The sequence below is a fragment of the Palaemon carinicauda genome, chromosome 14, assembly GCF_036898095.1.
Source record: "Palaemon carinicauda isolate YSFRI2023 chromosome 14, ASM3689809v2, whole genome shotgun sequence".
NCBI lineage: Eukaryota > Metazoa > Arthropoda > Malacostraca > Decapoda > Palaemonidae > Palaemon > Palaemon carinicauda.
The window spans coordinates 135,855,291-135,877,803 of record NC_090738.1 but is presented as its reverse complement, the minus strand read 5'-3'; the positions used below and the strand labels follow the sequence as shown (position 1 = coordinate 135,877,803).

Here is a 22,513-nt window from a genome sequence, read left to right as displayed (position 1 = left end):
ATGTGGGTTCAATTCGCTTTGACATTTACCAAGGTGTCTACTTCTTGTAAATAATCAGCCCCTTCACCAGCGACACGACTAACTGTCTCCAAATAACCAGGTAATTTTCTTCTGTAGCGAGATCTCTATTTGTACTCTTACTCAGTCAGACCAGACTTATAAGCCTTGTTGATACCAAAACAGTCTCTAGGGTGGTAAGTCTATTTACATTGGATTTTCTGGGTTACATATTTTCTAAGAGGTTGTACAAATACGAGAAGTCGATCTGTATCTAAAACCAGGATGGTGAGTCAAGTATCAAAATCAGATTTTCTTAGATATAGTTATTTTATGAAGTTTTTGCCATTAGGAAAGGAAGTCATAGTTAGTGAACATTGTTTGTATGTCTATCAATGAAATTGGAATGTCTTGTGTACAATTGTTAGCAAAATATATAAGGAGGAAAGCTCCTTAGCAAGGATGGTAAGTTTAATATCAAAACTTTTGTTCTGGTAACAGTCTGAAGACCACTCGTGAATAGCAGAGACAAGGGACAGGTTACTGCACTTGTTGCATAATGTTGTAGATACCAGCTCTGTTTACATAATATCAGTGCTTAAGCCCCCTGTTACTCTAATCAAGGACCAGGAAGTGCCAGGTAAAGCCTGCTGATGATCGAACAGGTAGACTGTCAAGCTCCTAAAAACTTTCCGTCGTGAGTTTACAAGGACGGTTATGGGCAAGTGAAAACTATCGGCTCATATTCCTGAAAGATTGTATGTTAGATATCCTACTAAGAGAGGGTCATGTGATTCTTTATTATGTCTTGTAATTACAGTCATGAACTCTGAGAGTTCTATTAACTCTTACAATCAAGAGACCACAAGGAAAAGAAATCTACTGGTCTCATGTAAGACAGTAGTGTGGAAGAGGTCGCGTTACTTTAAGAGATTATTCTGATTGAGTTCTTTTAAGGTTAAATCATTCCTTTTATTTACTTGCCATTGATGATAGATTTATTTACAATCTATAACGACTGTCCCTGGTTGAGGGTAACTGTTTCCATTCAATTTGAAGGATCTACAGGAAAATAACTGAAAGACAATATTGAATCTGATGCAAAAAGTGAACTCCTAGTATAGATGTCTTGTTTCATTAGATATATTGTACAACATCCTTGTGAAACTGTATCTTGCTTTTTTGTAGAATTTTCTGTTACAAACATGCTAAAAAGAAATGGTTTCAGTCTGATAATTGAAAAATTAGTTAATCAAGACACTTCACTTTAAGCCTTTCACGGATTTCAAGTGATTATGCTTCAGATTGATTTCAGATGTGTTGCAGAATAAGCGATGAATCTTAAGCTATATTTTAGAGATTTAACCACTCACTGTGTGTGTGGGTTATTAATTTTAGAAGTACAGATGCTTCTTGAGAAATTATGTAATCCAGACCTTCTTAATGTGGAACTTACCACCATTGAGGCAAGTTTTGTGATTGGAGATTTTCATAATTGATTCCAGTCATACATTGTAGCCCCAACAAAAAAAATGTAAATTCATGGTAGTCCCTGCTTGGGAAACAGATAATAAAACCACAACAGTTCTGAGTACTTTGATATACAGTAAACTCTTTATGTGATTAACTTTTCCGTATTCCTCCGGTCTCTTCTTGTGATTTCCTCTTAAAGTTTAGAGAAGTTTGTGCAAATAATCATCTTCTTGTAATAAACCCTCAGATTTTAAGATACAGATGTTTTCTCCAAGTGCTTGGCTATTCATTCCCCATCTGTTTATACGTTCCCCCTCTTGCATACCTTGCAGGCCTGTGATTATGTGCTTTTCAACCTTCTCCAGTTTCATGTCATGATTTATTTCTTTTCTCATTCGATTATTTTGTTGATTCTCCAAACATTGCTCGTGCTGAGCCTCCATCTTGTAGCCATCGTGAGCTGACCACAAGGATAATACCTTCGCTGTATTAGTATTGCTCTCTTACATGCTTGCCTTTAAAACTTCAAGGAATACATGAGAAGGGATTACCATTGTCTCCTTTGCAATAATTTCCTTCAGTTAACTGAAAGTTGCTCTTTAGTGTTGCATTCTGTTATATCTTGTAATATTGCTCGGTTATTTTTTACACTTGAATGTCCCCTTACTCAGATGCAGGTTTGATCTCAGTTCATATTAGTATCATGCATTTTGATTTTCAACTTTAAAACTGTACACCATCTTCTTAAAGTTCCCTACAGCTTTTAGAGCCTGTAAAGATTATCATTTCATGTCAAAGACTCATTAATCACTTATAAATTTGCTTTAATTGATTGATATACTTGAAATAAACTAAACATACAAATGATAGATGGTTTTTGAGACCTCGTACAAACCTGTATTTTGATACTCCCCCCTGAGTGAATTGTTTCCAGTTGTGTGGAATCAATTTTGCCTATTCCTACTCTACAAGTTCCATTTGCAATTGCATTCATTACTCAGAGAATTTTCCGTCTCCCAGTTATTGAGAATGCTCTCAGGCATAAGCTAGATATCACTTTACTAACTGACTGCAGCTTGTGAAAGAAACCTTCCTTCTTTTCTTATTAACTTTATGAAAGTCCCTTTTCTGAATAATTTCTGTAAAAGTTCCTTTTTTTCCTGAAATCTTTTTATGAGAGTCCCTTTTCCAAATAATTTCTGTAAAAGTTCCCTTTCTTTCTGAAATCCTCTTTCTATGAAAGTCCCTTATCTGAATAATTTCTGTAAAAGTTCTTTTGTTTCCTAAAATCTACTACCACTTATCTTTTCTCTTGAACAGCTTCTGAAAATTTATATTAATAACATCTTTGAATCTGGTTTTCATCCAAATAGCTTCTGTGAAAGCCTTCTTTTCCACAATCAGCTCAGCTCCTTTAAATCTGTTAATTCATAAACAGCTTCTGTGAAAATCATTTCCTGGTCAGCTTCTGTCAAGCCTCTTTGCTCTGAACAGCCTATGATTGTGAATCCCTAATGCTACGAATGCCCATTTATCTCCAGTCCCTCAGCTTTCCTTGTCACCCCTTAGACACAACTACTACGAATGGTTTTCGACCCTGATTCTAACAGCCCCGCCCGTGTTTTCTCTCCCTCTTTCCTATGGCCACAGCGGGAGGCGTCCTCAGCTAAGTCCAGTGGCGCAGCAGAGCTGGGTCTGGCCCACGTTGGTGGCGTTTTCGTGGTCCTCATTGGTGGAATGGTGATTGCCTCCTTCATGGCAATCTGCGAGTTCCTGTGGAACGCCCGAGAGCTCGCCACGGACGAAAATGTGAGTATGCGCTTTCGTACGCTCTTGTTCAGGGCTTCTTTCCTAAGAAATTTCAAAGGTTGTCTTTCATTCTAATAGATTCATATTCAAAATACCTCATCTATCCCACTTTTCATACTTAAACTTGGATTAAGCTTTAGGATTCTTTGAATTAATTCTAATATATCATCCATATCTCTGTAACTTTCATATTTAATTAAGCGGAATTAATTCCAGTTATGATAATAACAACCAGCTAGATTTTGATATTGGATGGAATTCATTCATCAGTAAACACAATTTCATATTAATTATCTTGACCTTAAAGTCTAATTTGATATCATATCTATACTATGTATGATTATGCATTGCCAGTAGTAATATTATGTCTATATTATGTATGATTATGCATTGCCAGTAGTTAGCCGTAGCTTGCTATATATCTTTAATATCATCTCGTAAACTAAATAACACCTAAATAGAGGTTCAGTAATTATACAAATGACTGAATGAATTATACTTCAATTGGGAATTTCAATTCATACATTGAGATATAATTCTATGCGATGTAAATACTTTCATGAAATGTACCTAATGATTTATGACGTAAGAGACATTTCTGCCTTTCGTTGATTTAAGAAAAATGTATAATTTCTCAATCACCGAGGTTATGCCATTGTGGGTTTGGTCAGTATTTTCACGGGTGACCTGTTATTGAATGCGATGCTCTCCTGGCACGTAAACTCACTTATATTTGACATCATATTAGTTTTGGTTATAAGATTAAGTAAACTGTTATATTCTATCAAAATCATTTGTTTGTTTATACACATATATGCAGAATATACTGTATATATATATATATATATATATATATATATATATATATATATATATATATATACATATACATATTATATATATATATATTATACACACATACATATATATATATATATATATATATATATATATATATATATATATATATATATATATATATATATATACTGTATATATGTATATAAATATATATTAATATTTGTAATTACTAGATCTATATTTAAGTTTATTTGTTGAAAATAATCTTATTTATATTTCTAAACACACGTGAAACAATTAACAAAAGAAGATTTAGAAAACCATTTTAATATGATTAAATTGTAGATATTATTTATAGAAAATCAATTAAGATATCTAGAATTATCTTTTGTGACGAAATATTATTATCATTGATTCTAATTATTTTCATATATTTATAAGTAATTCCTATATTCATTTCAATTTTTTCATTTTATCTTTCACGATATATCTATTCAATAGTTATTCTCTTCTTTTTACTATTTATATAATATTATTAACCACAAGTATTGCATGAGGGCTACTTAAAGACAAATATCTCATTCTGATTGTAACTTAATAAGTATCTAAGTAGATTATTAAACCATAAAGTGAATAAATAGACAAAGCTATTTCTAAGACATTAGCCTAAAAGTATATACTGTAGGCCTTTGTTAATACTATGCAAAATAACCTTTTCTCTATTAGAATGACAAATTTTCAAGGTCAATGCTGACCAATCAGAGGGCATTAATTGAGACTACGATAGTTGACAATTCACTAATAGTTTCAGTAGATATACATTATCTTTATATTTGACCCAGTGTCTCAATCTTGTCAAGTAATTAAATGGATTTATTTTCAAATTTGACCTTTTGACCTGAGGTCCCCTTGTCAAGTAATGGAATTAATCTATTTTGATCTTGACTTAACTTTATTCCAAGTAGTAAACACTTTGTAAAGTAATTAATTAATTCTATGTTCAATCTTGACCCTCTGACCTGAGGTCAATATTGCAAAACGAATATCTCTATCACACTATTCCAAGTAGTAAATACTTTGTTAAGTAATTAAATTAATTCTATGTTCAATCTTGACCCTCTGACCTGAGATCACCTTGTCAAGTAATTAATTTAATCTTCTTTTAATCTTGACTCCTCCTGAGGTCAATATTGCAAAACGAACAGCTCATTAACACTATTCCATGTAGTAAACACCCTATCAAGTAATTAAATCAATTCTAAGTTCAATCTTGGCCATCTGACCTGAGGTCACCTTGTCAAGTAATTGAATTAATATATTTTTTATCTTGACCATCTGATCTGAGGTCAATTTTGCAAAAGGAACACCTCATTAACACTATTTCATGTTGTAAACACTTTATAAAGTATATAAATTATATGTTCAATTTTGACCTGACCTGGGGTCAAGACTGTAAAACAAATATCCTCTAACACTATTCTAAGTAGTAAACACTTTGTCAAGTAATTACATCAATTCTGTGTTCAATTTTGACCTGACCAGGGTCAATACTGCAAAAGGAACAGCTCATTAACACTATTCCAAATAGTAAACACTTTATAAAGTATATCAATTATATGTTCTATCTTGACCTGACCTGGGGTCAATACTGTAAAACGAATATCTCTCTAAAACTATTCCAAGTAGTCAACACTTTGTCAAGTAATTAAATCAATTATATGTTCAATTTTGACCTGACCTGGGGTCAATTTTGCAAAAGGAACAGCTCATTAACACTATTTCATGTTGTAAACACTTTATAAAGTATATAAATTATATGTTCAATTTTGACCTGACCTGGGGTCAATACTTTAAAACGAACATCTCTCTCACACTATTCCAAGTAGTCAACACTTTGTCAAGTAAATGCATTAAGTGTTCAATTTTGACCTGACCTGGGGTCAATACTGCAAAAAGAACAGCTTATTAACACTATTTCATGTTGTAAACACTTTGTCAAGTAATTAAGTCAATTCTATGTTCAATTTTTACCTGACCTGGGGTCAATATTGCAAAACGAACAGTTCTCTAACACTATTCCAATTAGTAAAAACCTTATCACGTAATTAAATAAATTCTAAGTTCAATGTTGACCTTGTGACCTGAGGTCAGTATTGCAAAACGAACAGTTCTCTAACACTATTTCAAGTAGTAAAGACCTTATCAAGTAATTGAATAAATTTAAGTTCAATCTTGACCTTATAACCTAAGGTCACCCTGTCAAGTAATTGAATTAATCTATTTTTATCTTGACCTGACCTGGGGTCAATACTGCAAAACGAATATTTCTATAACACTATTCCAAATAGTAAACAGTTTGTCAAGTAATTAAATCAATTATATGTCCAATTTTGACCTGACCTGGGGTCAATACTGCAAAACGAACAGCTCATTAACACTATTCCAAGTAGTCAACACTTTGTCAAGTAAATGAATTAAATGTTCAATTTTGACCTGACCTGGGGTCAATACTGTAAAACGAATAGCTCTATATCATTATTCCAAGTAGGAAACACTTTGTCAAGTAAATAAATTAAATGTTCAATTTTGACCTGACCTGGGGTCAATACTGCAAAACGAATATCTCTATAACACTATTCCAAGTAGTAAACACTTTGTCAAGTAAATAGATTAAATGTTCAATTTTGACCTGACCTCGGGTCAATACTGTAAAACGAATAGATCTATCACACTATTCCAAGTAGTCAACACTTTGTCAAGTAATTACATCAATTCTGTGTTCAATTTTGACCTGACCTGGGGTCCATACTACAAAACGAACAGCTCATAAACCCTATTTCATGTTGTAAACACTTTGTCAAATAATAAAATCAATTCTATGTTCAATTTTGACCTGACCTGGGGTCAATACTGTAAAACAAACACCTCATTAACACTATTCCATGTAGTAAAGACTTTGTCAAATAAACGGATTTTGAGCGTAGCGAAAAATCTATTGTCAAATAAATTAATTATATGTTCAATTTTGACCTGACCTGGGGTCAATACTGCAAAACAGACAGCTCTCTTAAACTAATCCAGACAGTAAAAATCTCCCCAATACCAGCCATATTACGACGACTGTTTGGTATCCTTGACAGTGAGGCATTTGTTGACCGAATCCCCTACATTTAGTAATGAAGGAAAGAGATATCTGTTTGAGGCTCGAGGTGAGGACGGCAGGTTCATCCTTGCCAAGATTCTTGGACATGATGTGTTATACAATGCTAGTGGTATTTTTATCTTTACTTCAGAAGCAGGTCTTTTGAAAGCGAGTTAACTTTAAAAATTATATTTTATGGTTTCAATTGAATATTCTTTTATTCTTTATTATAAATGATATCGGCGTCAATGTTAGATCCTTGCCAAGATTCTTGGACATGATGTGTCTTACAATGCTAGTGGCATTTTTAGCTTTCAGAAGCAGGTCTTCTGAAAGCTAGTTAACTTTTAAAATGACATCTTAAATTGTATGGTTTTAGTTGAATATACTTTTATTCTTTATTATAAATATCGGCGTCAATGTTAGATCCTTGCCAAGATTCTTGGGCATGATGTGTCGTACAATGCTAGTGGTATTTTTAGCTTTGCTTCAGAAGCAGGTCTTTTGAAAGCTATTTAACTTTAAAAATGACATCATAAATTGTTTGGTTTTAATTGAATATTCTTTCATTCTTTATTATAAATGATATCGGCGTCAATGTTAGATCCTTGCCAAGATTCTTGGACATGATGTGTCGTACAATGCTAGTGGTATTTTTAGCCTTATTTCGGAACCAGGTCTTTTGAAAGCTAGTTAACTTTAAAAATTACATTTTATGGTTTCAATTGAATATTCTTTTATTCTTTATTATAAATGATATCGGCGTCAATGGTAAATCCTTGCCAAGATTCTTGAACATGATATGTCGTACAATGCTAGTGGTATTTTTAGATTTACTTCAGAAGCAGGTCTTCTGAAAGCTAGTTAACTTTTAAAATGACATCTTAAATTGTATGGTTTTAATTGAATATTCTTTTATTCGTTATTATAAATATCGACGTCAATGTTAGATCCTTGCCAAGATTCTTGGACCTTATGTGTCGTACAATGCTAGTGGTATTTTTAGCTTTACTTCAGACTTAGGTCTTCTGAAAGCTAGTTAACTTTAAAAATGACATCATAAATTGTATGGTTTTAATTGAATATTCTTCTATTCTTTATTATAAATATCGGCATCAATGTTAGATCCTTGCCAAGATTCTTGGACATGATGTGTTGTACAATGCTAGGGGTATTTTTAACTCTATTTCAGAAGCAGGTCTTCTGAAAGCTAGTTAACTTTTAAAATGACATCTTTGCTGTTATGGTTTTAATTGAATATTCTTCTATTCAATGTTAGATGTCAGGAGGCCACATAACCTCAAATCGATCAATCCCAACTCTCCACGTCAATTAACAATCCAAAAATATCCCTCTCCCCGCCGTTGTCTCTTCCCGAACAGGCCTCCTTCTGTGACGAGCTGAGCAGCGAGGTCAAGTTCATCATCAAGTGTTCAGGGAACACGAAGCCAGTTCGCAAGAAGGCACCTTCGACTCCCGAAGAGCCCCTTTTCACCTACGGATCCTACGGAGCGAACTATGGATACTCTGAGAGAAAATAGATTAGGCCATGATTAGAGAGAGAGAGAGAGAGAGAGAGAGAGAGAGAGAGAGAGAGAGAGAGAGAGAGAGAGAGAGAGAGAAGTGCCCGTGTAGGAATTGCTTTGAAACAAACAATGAAGAACGGATTTGTGAGAGTAAAAGTGATAGAACATAACAGGCTTATATGTTTCAATGAAGATGTTTACTAGGTACTTATAATCATACTGAGAGAGAGAGAGAGAGAGAGAGAGAGAGAGAGAGAGAGAGAGAGAGAGAGAGAGAGAGAGAGAGAGAGAGAGAATCAGACCTTTTATCTGTGCATCTAGATCACTCGTTCTAGTTTAATAATGCAAATTTTTCCTCAAAGACAATTTGAATTTATCATTATTTCCGGTCATTATTATTCTATTCCCGACTTCCATCTTTTAGCTAAACTAGAAGAAGCGTCGCCAAAGTATTTTAATAGATCAATCAATTGTTGATATCCATGGCAATCCATTTGATGATGTTTGTAAACAAATATTTTGTTAGTGTTATAAGGCTGACTTCATTGCAAATCATAAGATTAATAAGTAACATCATGCAATAGATAAAAAGCAAAACAAACTCACTATTTAAAGAGAAATATAAATATTATTTATTATTACTTTTATAAGTATCGATTTTGATCTAAGTATTAACGGTAGACGAAATGTTAGATATTCGTACAATATAATTATACTATTGCCTCTGTTATTACTATATTTATATGTCTTATCTACTTATATTATCATTATTATTGTTGTATTATCTTTATCATTACTATCAGGTAGACAGTGAATTATTCGAACCGGAACTGAGAACGACAAAAAAGTCCTTTAGGATAAAAAACAAAATCGAAACTCGAGATTTTTGCCATAAACTTAAAACATGAAAATATTACCTCCCTCTCTCTCTCTGTCTGTTTATACGAACTGGGACGACAAAAGAAGTCCTTTAGGATAAAATACAGAAGCGAAAATCGAGATTTTCGCCATAAACTTAAAACATGAAAATATAATCTCCCTCTCTCTCTCTGTCTCTCTCTCTCTCTCTCTCTCTCTCTCTCTCTCTCTCTCTCTCTCTCTCTCTCTCTCTCTCTCCTGTCTGTCTTGTCTGTCTCTTGAAGAACATAGGAACATTTTTGTATAACTGTGGTTATGAATGAATACTTATCACATTATCCCCCCCCCTCTCTCTCTCTCTCTCTCTCTCTCTCTCTCTCTCTCTCTCTCTCTCTCTCTCTCTCTCTCTCTCTCTCTCTCTCTCTCTCTCTCTCTTTTCTTATTTCCTCAGTGAAGCTTCCTATAACACAGAGTCCCAAGTGATCTTAGAATCCACACCCACTGGTAAGCACCAAGCACTATCACACAAATCAGGTATAGGATGTGAATGTGTGTTTTAACCAATGAAATGTTAGAGTTGGAATGTAGAATCGATTGTGTCCGTCCATGAATGTTTTATATGAGTATGTTCTAACCATTTATATATTTATGATGCATAATGTGTGATAACTGAAGAAGTGAAAGTCAAAGTGCTTTTAAAGATTGTAAATTCAGGCTGAAGATAAACTGCCATTTCTTTGCTGAAGGGGGTCTTCTTCAGCAAAGAAACTTCTTTGAAGTTCATCTTACCGCTAAGTTTGTTTTCAAATGTCGTTGGATGTACTTAGATTCATCAGAGGCCCCGCCCCTTGAAGGGGAATGTTACCAGATACTTCAAGTCCAAAGGGGTTAGCTGCAAACGGTTTGGTTACACTTTACAGTGTCTGAAGCCTTTAAATGAAAGCAGCATATGAGAACAATAGTTTACTGGCTAGTGTATCAGATCCTAAATATCCACCCTGGAGATGGTCACAGATTTTCATCAGAAATCATGAACATTACTGACAGGTGCACTGAATAACAAATTACCTGGCTAAGATTTCTGCACTGACAGCTACTCTGAGCAATAAGTCCCATAACTAAGATCTCTGCACTCTGCACTGGCAGCTGCACTGAATATCACATTACTTTGCTAAGATCCCTGCACTGACAGTTACTCTGAACAACAAATTACCTGACTAAGATCTCTGTACTGGCAGCTGCTCTGAACAAATAACCTGTCTAAGATACCTCTAATGGCAGCTGCTCTGAACAACAAATTACCTGGCTAAGATCCATGCACTGGCAGCTACTCTGAACAACAAATTACGAGGCTAAGATTTCTGCACTGACAGCTACTCTGAACAATAAGTCCCACAACTAAGATCTCTGCACTCTGCACTGGCAGCTCCACTGAACATCACATTACCTTGCTAAGATCCCTGCACTGACAGCTACTCTGAACAACAAATTACCTGGCTAAGATCTCTGTACTGGCAGCTGCTCTGAACAACAAATAACCTGGCTAAGATACCTCCAGTGGCAGCTGCTCTGAACAACAAATTACCTGGCTAAGATCCATGCACTGGCAGCTACTCTGAACAACAAATTTTCTGGCTAAGATCTCTGCACTGACAGCTACACTGAACAACAAATTACCACGCTAAGATTCCTACACTGAGAGCTGCTCTGAACAACAAATTACCTGGCTATGATCCCTGTACTGGCAGCTACTCTGAACAATAACCCACATGGCTAAGATCCAGTCTAACTACACCATTTCATCTGTAGGGATTTCTTCAATTTAAATTACTCTTATGGTACCTGATAATTTTTTTGTGCTATTCATCGGTTTCTGGAACTGCATTCTTGATTCTATTACCTCTGAATCTCAGTGACTGCAGAACAGACACAGTTTCTACTGGGACCTCAGAGTAATGGCCACTGATAACCCGTTGATCCTGTGAAGGTGATCAATTCCAAACTCCGCGAAAGTAAGTAATCAGTAGAATCAATCATTTAACTTCAATTCAGATTTAGTTTCATTTGCATCATTGGCTCCTCCAATAGTCCCAAAATTTTACGAATCTTTCCAGGTGTAGGATTTCAAACTTAGCGGCATGAGAACAGTAAGAAACTTAGGATTGGCTAAATTTGTATTCGTTTCAAATTTCTACCAATTCTAAAAATGAGAAATTAATCAAATGAAACCGATCTAAATGTAATCATTTAAAGATATATTGAAATCGTTCAGCCTGAATATAAGAATTTATTTGTAGCGTGAGGTTTGTCGTCCCGAAGAGTTCTTACAACTCGACTGAAATGGGAAGTTTTAACTGATACAGTATTTTCACTCTAGAAATAGAGACAATGTATCTGTGTATCATATCAGGGCTTAATGTATCATAGCTTTTATGTACTCTAGACAAAGGATAGGTTATAGCAGAGTTATCTGATTTACTAATGGCTTAGTTTTCATATATAAAAGTGTTTATTTATGAGCACTTTAATTACCTCATATAAGCTTTCTATGAATCAATAGTGGACTTGCTTCTAATGAGCACCTGTTCAAATGAACTGAATCAGCAGAGTTAGGTAAATAGATGTTTCTCAGAGGTGTGTGTGTTTTGAGGTCCATTTCGTAGCCTTTATAGATCAAGACTTATTTACGGGTTGGAGTCGAGTGAAGGGATGTCAAGAAAGATAATTATACAATGTTTATATATGCAAACACCTACATACACATATACGCATTACTCTCATTAAATCGCAGGTTCAAGTTGTGTCCACACCTGCCCTTGAGCATGTGTTAGCAACACTGTTTGCAGCATGTTTGATGAAACAATGGCAACACTGTGTGGATAGGTGTATGCCAACATGTTCATGATCATGCTGACATGTTAGTAGTAAAGGTGAGGTGAATAACAACTCCACATGTGGTAGGTTAGTGGACAACATAGTGTCAGCTGCTAACATGCTACCAGCTAGGTAAACAAACTTCTTGTGGACACGTGTGGGTAGGCGTATGCCAACATGTTAATGATCATAGTGACATGTTAGTAGTAAAGATGAGGTGAATAGCAACTCCACATGTGGTAGGTTAGTGGGCAACATAGTGTCAGCTACCAACATGCTGCCAGGTAGGTAAACAAACTTCTTGTGGACACGATTGTCAACAAACTTGTTACCCGCTTGTTTGTAAGCTTGCGAACTACGTGTTGCCAACACATGTCTGAAGGCATGTGCTTGTTGGACATGATTGTTAACAAACTTGTTACCAGCTTGCTTATAAGCTTGCTAACTACGTGTTGCCAGCACATGTCTGAAGGCATGTGCTTGTTGGACATGATTGTTAACAAACTTGTTACCAGCTTGTTTGTAAGCTCGCTAACTACGTGTTGCCAGCACATGTCTGAAGGCATGTGCTTGTTGGACATGATTGTTAACAAACTTGTTACCAGCTTGTTTGTAAGCTCGCTAACTACGTGTTGCCAGCACATGTCTGAAGGCATGTGCGGACGCGCCTTTATAAATCCCAGTGAAACCGTAAACCACAGTACAATAGGACCTGACATTCTGTTGGAAAATAACTCCTCAGTTTTAAGTGAAAAAAGGCCAATTCTTACATCCTTTCACTTGACTAAACCTCAAAGTCATTTCATATCTGCCTGATTCAGCTCTAGTGATCTGTTTATAACATGAATATATTGAAGTAGGTATTATATAATTGTGACTTTTAAGAAACTGGTGATCTTATAAGAGTGTATGAATGAAGTGGTGTCTCATTTTTCCTGATTAGTCATTCAGCGTTTTGTGTTTTGACAGATGCCAGGTCTATGGACGCTTTTTTGTGTTATGATGGATTAGGCAAATGAAAAATATTTTCAATTTTAGGAGGATCTGGGATGAGAGAGCATTATTAATCTTTTGTGGGCTTTTTCAGAAGTATGACACCGATATTTTGACCCTGTCTGAGAGCACATATCATGACCTTAGAATGAAGTATACTGATAAATGTTAATCAAAATGTTACCTTGATTTGTGTTCTAACTCAGGGTTAAAATACTCATACCAATTATAAGGGAATTTTGCCAATCTTGTTACATTAGACTGTAGTACTTTCTATTTTCATAATATGCCCAATTTAGCTATGTAGAACATCTTTATCTCATTAGGGTTTAAAATGATGAAATATCCAGTCATACCAGTTGCATATCTAGTTGGAAATGTGCAGTTTTGTATATAATGGAGAGGGATAAGTTAGTGGTTAGACTAGCTAGTTTCATATCTATTGGGACAGTAACCCCATTTACCACTTTCATATCTAAAGGGTAAATGGCCATAATGACTATTGGATATTGAATGAGGAAGGGCTGGGAAAATGGGCAGATTTATCAGTTTTACATATATTCGGGAAGTGACCATGTTTACTTATTTTTCATTTAATGTGGAAGCAGCCAGTATTACCAGTTTTATATTGAATGGGGAAGGGATGGAGAAGTGTAAACATTTACTATTTTTATATCTAATAGCTAGGGATGGGGACATATCCAGTCTCTCAAGTTTTATAGCTATTGTAGCAGAGAGATGGAATTGGCCTGGCTTGCCAGTTTTATATCCAATGCAGAAGTGACCAGACTTATTAGTTTTATATCGGAAGAGGAAGTGAACAGACTTATTAGTTTTGTATCTAGATGGGAAGTGGCCAGACTTACCTGTTTCATACCCAGCGGAGAAGTGATAGTTTTATGTCGGAGGAGGAAACGATCGGACTCAAGTTTTATATTTTGGGAAGTGACCAGGCTTACCATTCTTAGAGTAGATAGGGAAGTGACCAGACTTACCAGTTCTATATCCTGAGTGGAAGTTTCCATACTTACAAGTTTTATATCAGATGGGGAAGTGACCAGACTTACCTGTTTCGTATCCAGCGGAGAAGTGACCAGACTTACCAGTTTTATATCCTGAGTGGAAGTTGCCATACTTACAAGTTTTTATCAGATGGGGAATGACCAGACTTAACAGTTCTATATCCTGAGTGGAAGTTGACATACTTACAGGTTTTTTATCAGATGGGGAAGTTACCAGACTTACCAGTTCTATATCCTGAGTGGAAGTTGCCATACCAGTTTTATACCAGATGGAGAAATGACCAGCCTTACCAGTTTTTTATCCTGAGTGGAAGTTGCCATACCAGTTTTATACCAGATGGGGAATTGACCAGACTTTACTGTTTCATATCCTGAGTGGAAGTTGCCATACCAGTTTTATACCAGATGGGGAAGTGACCAGACTTACCAGTTCTATATCCTAAGTTGAAATTGCCATACTTGTCAGTTTTATACCAGATGGGGAAATGACCAGAATTTCCAGTTCTATATCTTGTGTGGAAGTTGCCGTACTTACAAGTTTTTTATCAAATGGAAAGTGACCAGACTTACCAGTTCTATATCCTGAGTGGAAGTTGCCATACCAGTTTTATACCAGATGGGGAAGTGACCAGACTTACCAGTTCTATATCCTGAGTGGAAGTTGCCATACCAGTTTTATACCAGATGGGAAAGTGACCAGACTTACCAGTTCAATATCCTGAGTGGAAGTTGCCATACTTCCCAGTTTATACCAGATGGGGAGATGACCAGACTTACCAGTTCTATATCCTGAGTAGAGGTTGCCATACTTACAAGTTTTATATCAGATGGGGAAGTGACCAGACTTACCAGTTCTATATCCTGACTGGAAGTTGCCATACCAGTTTTATACCAGATGGGGAATTGACCAGACTTTACTGTTTCATATCCAGTGAAGAAGTGCCCAGACTAACATCTTTTCTATCTAATGAAGTACCTTCGAGGTCCCATAGTTCCTCGGCTGCAAACATCCTTCAAGCAGTTCCATGTTGATCCAGGTAAGTATGAAATCACTCCTTTTGACAGAAGAGAGAGAAAAAAGCGCCAACTCAGCATATTTTCTCCATAGGTGAGTGTACCCGCGGATTTGTGTTCTTTTAGCCTATCTTTTAATTACTTCATTTAGTCATAAGTAAACTTGTTAATGATTAATTATACAAATTTATTTTAGAAATTAGTTCCATATGACTTGTTTCATATTTGTATTTTGATATATTGAAATTATTTAATTAGGTTAGAATATATTATCATTTGTTTAATTTGTCTTAGCTAACTATGAATACAATATGTATGTTATAAGGATAATTATACTGCTACACATACATCCATGTATGATATACATACAGTATGCACTTAAAATGTAAGAAATTCTTGAGAAATAATGCAAGTTTTAATTAAATCACTCATATTACATAGTTTATTTAATAATGATTATATTCTATTAAAATATTTGAAAAGAAAATATATTTAGAACTTTTTTTTATGTTATTTTGCCTTTTTTAGGTCAAATTTGGGGGTTTTGAATATTAAATTATCTATAAACTGAATATCATACGAGAAATTTGTTAATATCTAAAATAAACATTTCATAACTGTAGGCCAATGTTAAATATGCATCATATATCGTACAGAAACTTTAAATTTCGAAACAATCAGGAATCAAACAAAATAAAATATAATTTTACATCATTCACCATACAAGAAACCATAAAAACTGAAAGATAAAAAACTAATAAACCCAAAGAAATATTTTTAAGAATCTAACCAACAAAACGCAACCATTTTCAAAGAGATTCTTCTTCCACTCCACAGACTGAGGAGAGCAAAGACGCAGCGAGCTCCGCCGAACTTGGTATACAAAACGTCGGTGGTGTCTTCGTGGTAATGGTGGCTGGATCGGTGGCAGCCATCTTCGTGGCCTGCTGTGAATTCATGTGGAAGGCTCGCAAGCTCGCCACTGAAGAAGGGGTAAGATTTGCCAGCCGTCTTAGCAAACCAGTACGACTAGGCAATAATTGCAAATTGAATACTCTGTGTTTTCTCTCCATATAGATTTTCCTTTCTGAGTGGGGATACCTTAACGTGGAGAAAGGATTTGTATTCACCATGATCAGCAAAGCTTTACTAGTCAGGGGCACCCATACTAGGTTTTCTTTCCATATATGTATTTCCCTTTCTGAGTGAGGATACCGTAACGTGGTGAAAGGATTTGTATTCACCATGATCAGTAAAGCTGTACTAGTCAGGGCCATCCATACTAGATTGGTTTCCTATGAGTGATCAGGCCAAAATCTCCCGCTATAACCAATCCATACTCGCCAGCGTGGTGATGAAAACTGGCAAAATCCCAGATACGAGTTCACATATTTGAAGACTTTCTCCTGCAGTGGACTAGAATTGGCTGCCCTTATTGTTGTTGACATGTAGATTTTTATTTGCATCTATACATATATATATAATTTTTGCTCATTTATATTTCTAACACTTCCAGGCATCCTTCGGGGAGGAGTTACGCAAAGAGCTGCTCTTCATAATCAACTGCAGCATCACTTCGAAGCCGGTCAGAAAGAAATCTTCCCCAGCTGAGACGGACTCCTCCTCGATATACGACGAATCATCTTCCACTTACGGCTAATCAGCCGAGAGGCGACGATGGCCTGATTGATCTAGGACCGACCGGTGACGACCCCATGATTAATCAAGGACTGATGGCTGCCCAATATCTCCTTACGTAAGACGTTGAATAATCGAGAATTTGATAGCGACCCGATAAATCTATGACGCCGATTACTCGAGATTCAATAGCGACTCTATGTATCTATGATGCAAATTGATTGAGATTCAATAGAGAACTTATGTCTCTATGATCTTGATTAAGCATGATTTAGCAACCAAATGTGTCTATGATGCCAGTTAAATGAGATTCAACAGCGACCCGATAAATCTAAAACTTTAGTTAATCAAGAATTGATAGCGACCCTATGTGTCAATGACGCCAATTAATCGAGATTCACTAGCTACCTTTGTGTCTATGACTCCAATTAATCGAGAATCAATAGCGACCCTGTGTGTCTATGACGCCAATTAATCGAGAATCAGTAGCGACCCTATGTGTCTATGACGCCAATTAATCGAGATTCAATGACGTCAATTAATCGAGAATCAGTAGCGACTCTATGTGTCTATGACGCCAATTAATCGAGAATCAGTAGCGACCCTATGTGTCTATGACGCCAATTAATCGAGATTCAATGACGCCAATTAATCGAGAATCAGTAGCGACCCTATGTGTCTATGACGCCAATTAATCGAGATTCAATAGCGACTCTATGTGTCTATGACGCCAATTAATTGAGATTCAGTAGCGACCTATGTGTCTATGACGCCAATTAATCGAGATTCAATAGCGACCCTATGTGTCTATGACGCCAATTAATTGAGATTCAATAGCGACCCTATGTGTCTATGACACCAATTAATTGAGATTCAGTAGCGACCTATGTGTCTATGACGCCAATTAATCGAGAATCAATAGCGACCCTGTGTCTATGACGCCAATTAATCGAGATTCAGTAGCGACCCTATGTGTCTATGACGCCAATTAATCGAGATTCAATAGCTACCCTTTGTGTTATGACACCAATTAATTGAGACTCAATTGTGACTCTATATATCTATGACTCCAGTTGATCAAGAATTGATAGCGACACGATAAATCTATGATGCCAATTAATCGACATTTGATAATGGCCTGATATATCTATGACAACAATTAATTGGGATTTGATAGCGATGCTATGAATTTATATTGCTGAATAATCTAGAATAATGACCCATTATATTTACTGTATAATGCCAATTAATCGAGATTCGGTAGTGACCCGATATATTTATGACGCTGATCAATCAAGTGCTGATAGTGATTTGATATGTCTATGACACTGATAAATTGGGATTTGATAGATCTTGAATTGATAATGACCTGACATGTATATGATGCTGATTATTTGAGATTTGATAGTGACCCGATATATCTAGGATGCTGATAAATCAAGAATTGACAGTGACCCGATCTCTCAGTGGCCCTAATTAATCGAGGTTCAGTAGTGAGTGAATTTCTTCCTTTGATGTAAATTGATCATTGATTAATCGTGTAGTGACAGTAATCTTGATGTCGATTACTCATTAACTCTCTACAAACCGATAACTCAATAATGTGACTCTATCTTGTCGCGAACCGATAACGACGCGATGTTCTAAAATACTGTTGTTTCATCTAAGATCGAAAGTGACCCGATATGTTGTTATAATGCCGATCAAATGAGAATCTATATTGACATGATAATGACTTAATCGAAAAGTTTATCTCATCTGGATACATCACCTTAAGTTGACTCAACTTACATATTCTTGTCTTTTGAGTATAATTCAAACATTCTACTTCGTTAAATTTCTTAGAAAATCAAATAGTACGTCTGTGCTTGTAGTCTTGCAGTCATGTGTACGCAAGGTAATAAAATTATCTGTGCACAGGGGGTCCGTACACAAAGTTTTGTTATTACTTGAATATCGAGATCTAGACTATGGACATAAGGAATTCTTGAAATTATGCAAATGCGAGTTTCAATGGAGTAATTCTTACCTTGTTAATGGTGCCAAACTTTTCATTGTAAAACTTTACTCAAGTTGACCTTGTAATTATGGTGAATAGACCTAGGAAAGACCTAAACTATAAAACTGGTTGATTTCTGGATTGATTTAGGTAAGTTCTTCCTCTACGACCCAAATAATTCTCAATAATGAGCACAACCTAAGTAAAAATCCACAACTCGTGGTTAATGTTTTGATATATTACTATGATGGTTTTGTTGTATGATCAACAGGTCTACAGTTTTCACATCATTAGGTTATTTTCCTCTGTGATTACTGTTTGTAGCATATGGCACCTACAGGAATGGCCTCTGTGGCCTCTGTGGCGCCGAGTTCTTGCCCTCTGTGGCGCCGAATTCCTGGCCTCTGGGCTGCCGAGTTCCTGATCTCTGTGGTGTCAGGTTCCTGGCCTCTGTGGTGCCAGGTTTCTGGCCTTTGTGGAACCAATTTCCTGGCCTCTGTGGTGCCAAGTGCCTGGCCTCTGAGGTGCTAAGATCCTGGTCTCTGTGGTGCCCAGTTCCTGGCTTCTGTGGTGCCCAGTTCCTAGCCTCTGTGCTGCCGAGTTCCTGGCCTTTGTGGTGCTATGTTTCTGGCCTCAGTGGTGCCCAGTTCTTGGCCTCTGTGGCCCCAAGTTCCTGGCCTCTGTGGTGCCAAGTTCCTGGCCTCTGTGGTGCCAAGTTCCTTGCCTCTGTGAAACCAAGTTTCTGGCCTCTGTGGTGCCAGGTTCTTGGTCTTTGTGGAATCAAGTTCTTGTTTTCTGTGGCACCAAGTTCCTGACCTCTGTGGCCCCAAGTTCCTGGCCTCTGTGGTGCCAAGTTCCTGGCCTCTGTGGTACCAAGTTCCTGGCCTCTGTGAAACCAAGATTCTGGCCTCAGTGGTGCCCAGTTCCTGGCCTCTGTGGTCCCAAGTTCATGGCCTCAGTGGTGCCCAGTTCCTGGCTTCTGTGGCGCCAAGATCCTGGCTTCTGTGGTGCCTAGTTCCTAGCCTCTGTGGTGCCAAGTTTCCGGCCTCTGTGGTGCTCAGTTCCTGGCCTCTGTGGTGCCAAGTTCCTGGCCTCTGTGGTGTCCAGTCCCTGGCATCTGTGGTGCCTAGTTCCTGGCCTCTGTAAATCCAATGTTGACTATTTTGTACCACATAGCATTCATATAATCTTAGCAGTACGCAGTTGCTCCAACTGCTCATAGAGCTGATTAAGCTCTGAATAAGTAGAAGCTGTTTTAGATCCATAATTATATCATAGTTACTCACTACAGTTGTTATTTGTTATTTGTGCTTTTGCGAATTATTGAATATTCTCACAGGATGCTTTATGTTACTAGATTCGTAGGTGTCTAGATTTGTTAATGGTTTAATATTATCCCTGCAACTAATAGCATCCAGTAGGTAGTTTTTTATAGCAGCCATTACTATACGAATTTATTGAAAAGGACGATTTTATAAATATCTTATGGTAATAGTAACTCCCATTACTATTTCATTCATAAATTCTACTGTTATTGTTAAATTGTTCTCCCAACAGCCCTTGATTGCAACTGTCTCTAATGCTTAATGATTCTCATTTCAACTGTTATTGTAGAGAATCTGATAGCAAAAACTGCTATATTGTGTCAGGGTTAATTTCATGATGCTTACCACCAATATGTTGAAGATATGTAAACACCCAATATCCCCATTGTTAATGTATATTATATATTATTATTCACAACTTACCATTTAGTTGAAAGCAAAATATGAATGTGTAATAGGCACATATATGTATGGAGTTGTTTTCTAAAGGGCTTTTTGCACGGCAAACAAGTCAATATATAATTATGATAATTATGAAAAAATGTATAACTTGCCTCTGCTATAAGCTTTTATTTTTGGGGTAGCAGTTCTAGAGGCAACTGTTGCTTTTAATATTGAAGCACAGACGATTCTGACCAGTAGCTTATTTCATTGGAACTGTATTTTGTAAGAGAGAGAGCTTTTAAGCAACAGATATTATCTTTAGCTTAGTGTTGCAAACTGTATCTTCTACTGTTTAATGTTGAACATTATTTGCCTGTAATTCTCCGTAGATGATTTCATTGATAGGGCCACTTTGCAAAAACATTGTCACATATAGATTGTATTAAATATTTGCTAAGCTGTCTGCAGAAAATAACCTTTGAAAGTAAAGGTTTTGCTTATTGCAACTTCTGCTGTTTTCTGTTGAACATTCTTTGACCGTAGTTTTCCATAGATAATTTCACTGATAGGGCCACTTTGCAAAAACATTGAAATAGATTGTATTAAGTCTTTGCTAAGTTGTTTGCGGAAATGACCTTTAAAGTAAATTTTTTGTTTATTGCAACTTCTGTTTTCTGTTGAACATTCTTTAATCGTAGTTTTCCATAGATGATTTCACTGATAGGGCCACTTTGCAAAAACATCGTCACATATAGATTGTATTAAATATTTGATAAGTTGTTTGCAGAAAATGACCTTTGAAAGTAAAGGTTTTGTTTATTGCAACTTCTGCTGTTTTCTGTTGAACATTCTTTGCACAGTTTTCCATAGATGATTTCACTCATAGGGTCACTTTGCAAAAACATTGTCATCTATAGATTGTATTACATATTTGCTAAGTTGTTTGCAGAAAATGACCTTTGAAAGTAAAGGTTTTGTTAATTTCAACTCCTGCTGTTTTCTGTTGAACATTCTTTGCTCGTAGTGTTTCGTAGATGATTTCACTGATAGGGTCACTTTGCAAAAACATTGTCAGATATAGATTGTATTAAATATTTTCTAAGTTGTTTGCAGAAAATGACCTTTGAAAGTAAAGGCTTTGCTTATTGCAACTTCTGCTGTTTTCTGTTGAACATTCTTTGCTCGTAGTTTTTCGTAGATGATTTCATTGATAGGGCCAATTTGCAAAAACATTGAAATAGATTGTATTAAGTCTTTGCTAAGTTGTTTGCAGAAAATGACCTTTAAAGTAAAGGTCTTATTTATTGCAACTTCTGCTGTTTTCTGTCAAACATTTTTTGCTTGTAGTTTTCTGTTGATGATTTCACTGATAGGGTCACTTTGCAAAAATATTGAAATAGATTGTATTAAACAAATCTTTGCAAAGTTATTTGCAGAAAATAACCTTTGGAAGTAAAGGTTTTGTTTGTTATTAGTAGAATGTGATGTATCTAGTATCAGAACTTTCAGAGCATATGCTGATGTTTGTTTGTGTCACACAAAATGGCAAAGCTGCTTTGTAGAAATCCGTGATCTGAATAAGTAGACTCGTACTACTTATTTGAGTTCTTGTGAGATTTGTAGTAAATATTTGCTATGATCACTTTGTTTTATTATCC

General features: G+C 36.0%; 1 protein-coding gene across 5 annotated transcripts in view; it reads left to right on the top strand.

Moving 5' to 3' along the window:
• LOC137653789 (glutamate receptor ionotropic, kainate 2-like) overlaps positions 1 to 17,344 on the top strand; it is a 104,148-nt gene extending 86,804 nt beyond the window's left edge. For 3 of the 5 annotated variants that reach the window (XM_068387436.1, XM_068387435.1, XM_068387433.1), the window contains exons 17-18: positions 3,121 to 3,279; positions 8,605 to 8,782. In XM_068387436.1, coding sequence (XP_068243537.1) covers positions 3,121 to 3,279; positions 8,605 to 8,763 — 318 coding nt within the window. In that variant the 3' untranslated portion in view covers positions 8,764 to 8,782. Of the gene's footprint in view, positions 1 to 3,120; positions 3,280 to 8,604; positions 8,783 to 16,346; positions 16,503 to 17,025 lie in introns of those variants that run through there. The other 2 variants (XM_068387438.1, XM_068387437.1) reach the window with 2 other exon arrangements.
• The last annotated feature ends 5,169 nt before the right edge of the window (positions 17,345 to 22,513 follow it).